We start from the raw sequence: 10,620 nt of genomic DNA, 5'->3' as shown, positions 1-10,620 counted from the left end.
AAACCATTACATATGTAACGGTGTGGAGAGTCTCGATATGCTAGGGAACTTCAGGGCACGTTGAGGAGGTCATTTAGCCATTTGAATCAGCTGACACATCTAAAACCTGCAGGACAGCAGCCCTGGAGGTCTGGAGTTGGACAGCCTTGGTTTAAAGTGAGATGCAAAGCTACTGGCACATTGCAGACAGGTGGTGTTACACAGCAGCAGGTTAGAGAAGTCACCTGACCCAGAGACTGAGGCCATTCAGCTGGTCTCGCCTGTCCCAGGGTCAGGTGATCAGCACGTTCTCACGCCCCGAATCACATCTTGCTAAAGCGAAACTATCTCACGACAGACTGAGCTGCAGCGACAGTGTAACACAAACAGTATTTAAAGTAACATTTGGATCACCACCTGAAATCACCGACATTACAACAATAAAAACACAGAAAAACTCCACATTTATTACAGGAACATAAATGTGCAGAGGCTCCATCAAACACAGACATGTGACGTGTTCTGAGCATGAGCAGACTCGTCTGGTTTCTGCACATGCTCAGAACACGTTCAGGTCATGTTCATGTCATGAGCCGAAGGAGCTGCAGCATCGGAGGCCTCATTAAACCGAAGCACAGAAGGAATGATGTGCAAACACGTCAGCCAGGTATCAGGGTGAAAACAATCCGCCTCAGGCTCCGCCCCCAAACCACATTAGCCATATGTCTGTGAAGGTTCTCAGTCATCCAGGTCATCATAGTCAAAGGAGCTTGCAAAGAAAAGCGTCTGGACTTCTTTAAGTTACTTGAAGACGTTTCACCTCTCATCCGAGAAGCTTCTTCAGTTCTAAGGTCAAATGGTGGAGAGTCCCAGATATAAACCTAGTGGGAGTTTCCCCCCACAGAGGGACAAAAGGACCCCCTGATGATCCTCTAATCGCCTGAGCCAAGGTGTGAAACTGGGTGTGGGTCCCAATCAGCCAGGGTTTCGGGTGAGCTCATTGTGAAACCTGGCCCCACCTGTGAAAGGATAAGACAGGTCCATTTCACTATAGATGCCCTCCAGATCGAGATCAGCCAGACTCTGCAGGAACCGGAAATCCTTCTACCCTCTCCAATCTTAGAAAAGGTTTACAAGTTTGTGGACAAGGCTCAGCGGGCCCAACACTCTAAAGGAAAAGAAAGACAACGCAGGAAATTTCACACCTTGCTTTCAAAAACACACACACTCCTCATTCTGAACCTACACAACCCAGAGAAGAAAACACACCTGAAGACAGTCAGGAGAAATGGGTAAAGAACTTTTCAGACCGGAATCTCACTGAACCTGAAAAGAGAGTATTAGCCAAAGGACTCTATTTTGCCATTTCTCCACAACAGTTGCCCATAGTGGACCTCATCACAGCCACAGAATCTGCCATATGGATTAATACATTATCACAGACAGAAGCAGAGCAAATCAGGATGAAAGTCTCAGCCACGCTCTCCAGTGCCAAAGTCCCTCCGTCCAACCTCACAATACAGGAAAAGAAGGCCGTCGCTTCCCTGAGCAAAGACCACAACATCACTGTTTTACCAGCTGATAAGGGAAGATGCACCGTGGTCCTAAACACTACAGATTACCACACAAAGATCACTACTCTCCTCAGTGACAACAATATCTATGAAGCCTTAAAGCGAGACCCCACAAGCAGCTACAAAAAGAAAGTTATAGCTTGCCTTCAAGACTTTGAAAAGGACAAAATCATTGACCGCCTTAGATATCACTGCCTTTACCCAGGGGATGCCATACCCTGCATTTACAGACTTCCTAAAATCCACAAGGAAGCTGTCCCACTCAGACCCATAGTCAGTAGCATAAACTCAGCCACTTATAACATTGCTAAACACCTTGCTACCATCCTTGCTCCTCTCGTGGGGAACACCCCACACCACATCAAGAACTCCACCGACTTCACCGACAAGGTCCAGAAACTTACCCTGGACCCAGATGAAACCATGGTGTCCTTTGATGTAGTCTCTCTCTTCACTTGCATACCCACCACGGAGGCCGTGGAGACTGTCAGAAAACGACTACAAGAAGACAGCTCCTTGGAAGACAGGACCAACGTCACACCCGATCAGACCTGCACACTGTTAGACCTCTGCCTCACCACTACATATTTCAAGTACAACGAAGGCTTTTACAGACAAAAACATGGCTGTGCCATGGACTCCCCCGTGTCACCTATTGTAGCCAACCTTTACATGGAGGAAGTGGAAAGGAAGGCTCTTGGCTCTTTCAAAGGAAGAGTACCCAGCCACTGGTACAGATATGTGGACGACACCTGGGTCAAAATCAAGACACAAGAAATGGAATCCTTCACTGCGCACATTAACGCTGTGGATAAAAACATCAAGTTCACCAGGGAAGACACAAAGGACGACTGTTTGCCTTTCCTGGACTGCGCTGTGCACATTGAAGAGAACGGCAACCTCAACATCGAAGTTTACCGGAAGCCCACACACACGGACCAGTACCTCCTCTTTGACTCCCATCACCCTCTGGAACACAAACTTGGAGTAATCAGGACCCTACACCACCGGGCAGAACGTGTTCCCTCTAAGCCTGAAGGAAAAAAGAAGGAACACACACATGTAAAGGAAGCACTCAAAACGTGCGGCTATCCTAAATGGGCGTTCTTAAAGTCAGCAAAGAGGCACAGAAAAGAAGACCAGACACCAGCGAGGGAGGATAAGAAGGACAGACGCAACAACATTGTCATCCCCCATGTAGCCGGTGTATCAGAGAAACTCAGGAGTTTTCTCCAAGCACGACATCCCGGTGTATTTCAGACCCAGCAACACGCTCAGACAAAAACTGGTTCACCTGAAAGACAAAATGCCAAAACACAGACTTAACAATGTGGTGTTTGCTGTACAGTGCAGCGAGGAATGCTCAGACCTCTACATTGGAGAGACCAAACAGCCACTTCACAAGCGCATGGCACAACACAGAAGAGCCACCTCCACAGGACAAGACTCAGCAGTCCATCTGCATCTTAAGGTCAAAGGTCACTCTTTCGAGGATGCCAATGTTCACATTTTGGACAGAGAGGACAGATGGTTTGAAAGAGGAGTGAAAGAAGCCATCTATGTCCACTGTGAGCGACCATCTTTGAACAGAGGCGGGGTTTACGACACCAACTCTCTGCCATCTATAATCCAGTTTTGAGATCCTTCCCAGACGCCTTAACGCCCACTCACATCCTGGGCCATCTGACCTCAGGAATTCGCATGATAAGGTGGAGCCAGGTTTCACAATGAGCTCACCCGAAACTCTGGCTGATTGGGACCCACACCCAGTTTCACACCTTGGCTCAGGCGATTAGAGGATCATCAGGGGTCCTTTTGTCCCTCTGTGGGGGGAAACTCCCACTAGGTTTATATCTGGGACTCCCCAACATTTGACCTTAGAACTGAAGAAGCTTCTCAGATGAGAGGTGAAACGTCCTCCAGGGCTCTGACGAGTGTTCGTGTTTTAAACTGAAGCTGTTGATCAGTCAATTACGTCATCCTCAGCAGCACCGTCACACTGATTGACAGCTGTGTTTCTGATCCACAGCTCAGGTGTGTTTTGACTTAAGGCGGAGTATTAGGTGGCCCTCCTGAAACTCATCTCCACACCTGAGTTACAGCGGTTGTTACGCCTCGGGACGCCACTTGCCCGATCATGACCATAAAAACTGCCAGAGGACAACGTGTGCGGAGCCTGAGGCTGATCCAGGTGAGCTGATATTCAGGAAGAGAGCATTTTACAAACATGAGTATTATTAGTTTTTGATCCCTCACATCTGAAGTCTGAATAACCAATCAGTGATCCAAGGACGCGATCCTCAGAGGGACTCATTCAGCTTCAAGCTCCACCCTTATTTTATTTTCTTGAAAACTTTTCCGACCCTCTAACTCTCCTCAGTTATTAACTGGTCTGTTAACACCCCCCGTCTCCGTGGAGCAGCTGCTTCATCAGCTCTCTGTGAAATCAAACGCACCTCTGCTGTGACTCCACCTCCCGAGGGACGCATTAACTTCACCCAATTTACTCGTTTAATTAAACATGGAGCGTCTGGCTGACAGTAACAAGAGGAGGAGCAGGGAGGGAAGAAAAGGAGTAATCAAGGAGGACAAAGAAGAGGGGAGCAAAAAAGAAACGAGGAGGAAGTGGGGGAGATTGAAGAAGAGCAAAGGGACAGTTGATAAAACGAGAGAAAGGAAACTGGAATAAGAAGTACAGAAGAAGAAGTCTCGGTGATGACATTGCCGCCTGTCCGTAAACACCCTGCGATGAAGATGATTGATTGGTTTGACCGTAGAGTGATGTCCTCCCTCTGCCCTGCTGACACTGTCCTGTGATGTCAGACCTCCATGCTGTCAGCTTTGGGTGACCCGGAAATCCACAGATTTGATTGGTCGCCAGGCGTCTTGGTTCGGGAATCACTAGGTGGAGAGAGAGATATGTTGACATCGTCACTAGAACGGCCGCTGTCATGGAAAGAGTCGAGTGAAAGTCACATATTAACCATCTCAAACTGCAGGAAAGCAAAGAGGAGCCAAAGGTTCAGTCTGACCGCCACAGGCAGCAACCACCATCAGGAACTGATCAATGACTCTGATCAATGATTCTGATCAGTTACTCTGATCAGTGACCAGTGTTGGGTGTAACAAGAATAATATTACATTTTTCAGTATTGCAGTAATGTCACAGCTGCACAGACAGCATGTGCTAACGCTAAGCTAACCAGACAGCAGGGGCGTCCAAATTGATGGGCTGCATCCTCCTGAGGCCGCATTTGTAGGCCGATTATGTCACAGCGACCCGACGAAGGATATCCAGATTCGTAAATGCGTCCTCCTTTTCCCCAGATTTGAAGGATGGGTCGAGTGTGTCCCTCGTGGCCCATCATATCCCAGAATTCAGCCAATTCCAGTTTACAACAATGGTGGCCGCTACAAAGTTTTAATATTACTCTTATTACTCTTTCTGGGTCACAAAATAAACTTTTAACATATTTTTAGGCGAGAATGCAGCTGTGTAAACTTCAAATATCTGCTTGGTTTTGTTCCTGAGTAAATTGGTTTGGCTGAGATTATAGTTTTCACACAGCTTAATAAACGTCAAACAGAAAACTGATTAAACAAAAGTGTGAGACGGTTGAGAATTTACTCCAGTGTCCTGTTATACTTTAGACAGCAAGGAGCAGAGGGCTGAGTTTATTAAACTCCAACGAGACAGCGGTGACGCAAGTCTGAAGGCTAGACCATTCAATTTACTTCTGGCTTACCTGACCTCCTGAGGACCTGGCCTTCGCAGTCTGTGTGCGCCGGGTCCTCAGAAGGATGCAGCCTCTGAATTTGGACACAGCTAGCATGTGCTAACGCTAAGCTAGCCAAGAACCCAGACTGATGTTAAAGCTGAGAGTATGCAGACCCCAGTCCAGTAGCCAGAGCCTGAACTTCAACAGGTAACAAGCTGATGAGCAGTCAGGCTGTTTTTCTACTTTTTCATGTTTCTACAGTTTAATCACAATGACAACTGCTTTGTGCTGGTTTCCATCTTTGCTTTGTGTGTGAATGGGTGGATGACTGGATGTGTAAAGCGCTTTGGGGTCCTTAGGGACTAGTAAAGCGCTATATAAATACAGGCCATTTAAAGCGCTATACAAATACAGGCCATTTACCATTTGTGTTCATACATAAGAGCAAAGGTGGAAGATCACATGTGTGTCCTCATTATGGGATGTGTTAATGTGTGTGGGGCTGTAGCCTCAGGTTTATGTTGTTAACTGTAATTATGAGACAGTTTGAAACGTCATTTTCCAGTATAATGACAAAGTAATGTCACGAGTAGTATAATGAATTACTTTATCAGACACGTAATTAAGTACTGCATACTTTTAATGAAGGTAACAAGTAATATGTAATACATTCCACATATCCCGTGTCACTTCACACCATACCTTCCTCCCATTAAAAAGGACTAAAACCTTATTTCAGAATACTCTGCTGCTTCATGTTCTGTGTGTTTGTTTCCATCATATTCATTAAAAGCTGTCCTCAGACAGGCTGACGTCCTCCTGGTTGTAACACACAGCCGTCCCTTTACGTGCTCTAAGTAAAAGCCGGACTTCAGGTGTCATCTCGATCTAGGGCAAAGAATAAAATGCCACACAGTCTCACCTGAAGAGGGAGCTATGCTTACCCTGCTGCAGGGAAAAAGTCAGAAATGTTCAGAATAATCCTTCTTTGTCTGACACTCTGTCTGAAACAAGCTGTTCTAGCTCCTCCCCCTTTAAGCCTACTCTCTAAATAGAAAACATCTGGAAACCTGCCAAGGGGCAGACTCTGGTCATCATGAGCTTTGCAGCATTTACAGATCCACGTTAGAGGCGCGATATTTATCACACCTAATCATCTGCCTTTGACCTCTGACCCCATCAGGCTCCAACACTGAGCTCCATCCCGCAAGCAAACAGCTGCTTTGGTTCAGCTGAAGCCGTGGCAGGACTGGAGTCAGCCAGCGCTGCCTCGCTGCTTCTGATTCGACAGCTTTAAGGAGTGAGTGGTGAGCTCAGTTGACCCAGCTGGGTCGTGGAGGAAAGTGGGAACAGAACCAACGAAAATACACAAGTCAGCAGATTTTTTGCTGCTGTAGACTCCTGAACTGATGCCAGCAACACACACACACGCTGGTCTTTCTATCACTGTGAGGACTGCATCAGAGGACCAAACCTGACTCCTGCCTAAAAGCATCAGGACTCGATATCCCCACCAAACGTCCCCTCAGAGTGAACACCTCCGGCTGCTGTAAATCAGCTTGTTAACAAGTTGACTCATTACAATCATACAGGAAACGCTGCAGCGGCAGAGGACCGTGATGGGATTCGTAGCTGCTCTGCATGTCTTACCTTCTGCTGAGCATCTGAAAACAGCAGGTGGCAGAAGCCACCAGGATGAGCAGCAGCAGGGGGATGGTGGGGATGACGACGTACAGCAGCAGCATACCTGCAGAGACACCAGACCACCTGAGCATTAGGTCATGAGCCCAGATCAGGTCAAAGGTCGCAGGTCTTCTTACCTGAAGCTCCGGCCATGGTGACCTGAGGTGGAACGTCTTCGTTGTTTGCAGGCTGTGTGGCCAAGCCTCCACCTGCAGTCACTGCTATGGACACAAGAACACACCTGTGCCTTAATACAGAGCTGCAGGTGAGTCCCACCTATGGCTCCACCTGCCTCTATGATCTTATATGGACCTTCCTCCTTACCTGTATCCTGCCCACCAGGTGTGTCATTCACCAGATGGCTCTCTGAAAGACAGGAAGTAAAGAACCTGAGTGAGTGAAGCTGATTGGCTGACAACACCAGGGCTGCTTATCTATGATTGAAGCTGACTGGCTGATGGCACCTGGGTTGTATTTGCAGATGAAGTTGTGTTTCATGTTGCACCGGTCGTCGTTCCATTGGTAGAGATAAGCCCCGCCCAGACCAGAAGGCGCAGTTGGCTGATGGTACATGACAACGCAGGCCTCACCTCCACAGGATGGTTCATCGAAGTACCAGTTCCTGCATCATCAGCACAGTTGGTTAAGCCCAACCCACCCCCTTTAGTAAAACATGCCGGGAGTCACCTGACACAGCTCTGACATCACGCTCACCTGAAGGAGGCCACACTGCCGTCGGTCCACTGGTAGAGCTGCGGACAGGAAGTTAAGGCATTGCTGAGCTCCGACTGAGTCTGATCCACTCCCTCCACCCGAGTCAGGCCGATCCAGAAGTCCCCGTCAGCTATGCCCCCGCCCCCTCCTGCCCTGTCCACCGCACCTGAACGCAGCTCCTGGAAACAAAAACAAGGAGAAAGGGTCACAGAAAAAGGAGGGGAGGGTCTAGAGAGAACCAGGTGTGGGTCTCACCTGCAGCAGGTGCTCGATGTCTCGCTGTTCCGTCGAGCTCTCGATGCTGAGAAGCGCTCCTCTGTCCATCTCGCAGGCCTGACGCGCCTCGCTGAAGGCGACGCGGCTCGACACGTCATGGAAGTATGCCATCTTATAGCAGGGACGCTCGGCCCCGCCCACACACACTGTCTGACCTGAGACATGGAGCCCCGCCCACAGGAAGATGCATCAGAGCAGCACTGAGTGTGTGTGTGTGTGTGTGTGTGTGTGTGTGTGTGTGTGTGTGTGTGTGCGTGCGCACAACAGTGTGTTAATCACTGTTGCGCACACACACACACACACACTTCACTACTTTAAGTGATTAGCTGGAGTGTCTTCTGCACCATCATCACTTTACTGTTAAAGCCACTAAAGAGCTCCATATATATCTGTCTGCTGTCAGCCCGCCCTCCACCCATCCCTCCACCCACTGTTCCTCCACCCGTTCCTGCTGCCTGTGGTTCAGGTATTTTAGCTGCTCCCCTGATAAATCGAACAGATCTCTGAAACATCAGCTGGCCACATGACCCATTACAAACCTGCAAACCTTACACCAGACACACCACCCAGTGGTAGGCCTGCAAATCCCACATTGCCCCTCCTCTGTCCCCTGAACCTTCAGTCTGCACTCTGCTTCACCTCCCATCTTTTTTTTTAAATTTTTACTAAACCTTGAAAACATTGGCTTCAAGAACGCACATAAGAGTGTGTACGAGCACGCCCGGCTGTGGGCGGCTGCCTCCTATCCCCTCCTCAATCTGTCTGCTGCATCTGTATTCTGACATCTGCAGGAGCTCCAGATGTACACACGAAGCAGTCGTAGTGAGTGTCTACAGAAAATCAGCTAGGACTCAAACAGAGAACAAATATGACACAAAGTGAAGTTTATTTTATCGAATCTGTTGAAGGCATCTGAGCTGATGGCCGCGTGTCATCATTGCCATGAAGGCGATGGTTTGAATACTCGCAGTGGTTTGTGTGACTCGATCCTCACTTCGATCAGGTGTCACGTTTCACCCTGACAGAAGAACAAAGCTCTTTCATTTCTCTGATCACAGTCAGATGATGTTTGCACAGGTCAGAAATTCTTTAATGTGATCAAAGCCACAGACACACACACGCACACACGTATACACACACGTATACACACATGCGTACACGTATAAAGACACATACATATAAACACACATACACACAGACACGTATACACAGATTTATACACACACGTAGACACACATTTATACACACAGGTATGCACACATATACACAGACGTGTACACAGACACACACACCACACACATGTGGCTGTACTTTGGTGGACGAGCATCCCTGTAAGGCTGACAGATTTCAGTGAATGACTCTCTGGGAACACGTCACATATCTCACTACATTAATGGTTCTTTTCACTGGTTTAACTGTATTTCCACTTAAACCAGTGCTGCTGGTTTTCCTTCAGAGTGGAAAACATGAAGTGCAGCAGGATGAGCTGCTGCCTGCGCCGCTGCGAGCTGCAACACTGAGGTTTCTGTAACATGGAAACTTTTCACGCCTCAAAAGAGCCACACTGTTTAAAAAGTAATTGGATTACTGCAGTACTCACCGCTCACCACCCGTGCTGCCTCCACCTGGACCATCCCCATCGCCACAACGACCCCGAGCATCAGTCGGTTAATTATCACGATCCTTGAGCAGGTCATCTTTATTTCTTTAAATATGAAATTAAATCTACAAAATAAAAGTGTTTCTGTGGAGAGCTGTTCCAGAGACGTTTCAAAATAAAAGCCTGCCTCTGGTCAGCGTGCTCCTGGTGCCCATGTTTCCTCTCCTGTCTCTGTACTCTGAAGTGAAGCGGGAGGCAGAGGAGCGCCTGTCTCCTCCTCCTCCATCGATCCTGCCCACTGAGCCACAGCTGTAACCTCCTCCTTCAATAAAGCCCGGGGGACCACACACACACATACACGCACACACACACACACACACACACACACACACACACACACACACACACACACGTTTAATTCATTTACTCAGAGCCTCAGCTGATTGGCTCCAACAGAGCAGCTGATCAATAGATGAAATGTGCAGTTATGAGCATCACTTGAGCTCGCCGCTTCCTCCATTGATCCCCGAGCAGGAGGAATTTTCTCTCATTATTCACACAGCAAGCGGCTCCAGTTTCACATTAATGAAAGCTGAACGCAGAATCGGTTTCATTCTGACACACGCCGTGGAAACGCTTCCTGCGTTTTAAACCCCGATCCGTGCACAGACGCTTCCCGTTAAGATGTCTGATTTTAGGTTTCCTTCATCCTGTCAGAGGTCCTGAGATGTTTGTGGGGACATGGATCCCAAACTGCGGACTGGAGCTCCCCCCTTTATCCTCAGTGTCCACACAGCCACTGCAGCAGCCACTGTATGACAGCCGTGGGATGAATGACCCACTCACACTCGACTGTGGTGTCACCCACTGTTTTGACGTCCACCATGGTGGGTTTGTGGAGCATTATCAGTCTGCATTCACAGACTCTGGCTGTATCCCAATCCAGGGTCTGCAGCCTTAAAGGCCACATTTTAAGGCCGGTTAAATCACCGCGACGCGACGAAGGCTGTCCCAATTCAAAGGCTGCTCGAAATGCGGCCCTCAAATGCGTCCTTCATTTCCCTGAATTTTAAGG

At 48.3% G+C, this 10,620-nt stretch overlaps 1 protein-coding gene across 1 annotated transcript; it reads right to left on the bottom strand.

The window, feature by feature from the left end:
- Positions 1-3,419: 3,419 nt before the first annotated feature.
- On the bottom strand, positions 3,420-9,756 carry chodl (chondrolectin). Its single transcript, XM_085285778.1, has 8 exons — positions 9,546-9,756; positions 7,925-8,100; positions 7,670-7,848; positions 7,420-7,577; positions 7,280-7,321; positions 7,093-7,176; positions 6,923-7,019; positions 3,420-4,454 (listed from the first exon to the last, which is right to left on the bottom strand). Exons 1-8 carry the CDS (start codon positions 9,640-9,642, stop codon positions 4,373-4,375), a joined length of 915 nt encoding a protein of 304 aa, XP_085141904.1. The 5' UTR covers positions 9,643-9,756; the 3' UTR covers positions 3,420-4,372.
- Positions 9,757-10,620: the final 864 nt, after the last annotated feature.

Source organism: Mchenga conophoros, linkage group LG9, assembly GCF_057382185.1.
Source record: "Mchenga conophoros isolate Kocher_MC1m ecotype Shallow Benthic linkage group LG9, M_conophoros_male_GT1.1, whole genome shotgun sequence".
Classification (NCBI taxonomy): Eukaryota; Metazoa; Chordata; class Actinopteri; order Cichliformes; family Cichlidae; genus Mchenga; species Mchenga conophoros.
Note: the sequence above shows the minus strand (reverse complement) of the source record. Positions and strands in the feature narration are given on the sequence as shown.

Excerpts from the sequence above, each read along its gene's own strand:
- chodl (XM_085285778.1), bottom strand. The coding sequence starts at position 9,642 with ATGACCTGCTCAAGGATCGTGATAATTAACCGACTGATGCTCGGGGTC. Across the intron at positions 8,101-9,545 it reads GGCAGCACGGGTGGTGAGCG|GTCAGACAGTGTGTGTGGGC; the intron begins GTGAGTACTGCA and ends TCCATGTCTCAG. Across the intron at positions 7,322-7,419 it reads CATCTGCAAATACAACCCAG|AGAGCCATCTGGTGAATGAC; the intron begins GTGCCATCAGCC and ends CCTGTCTTTCAG.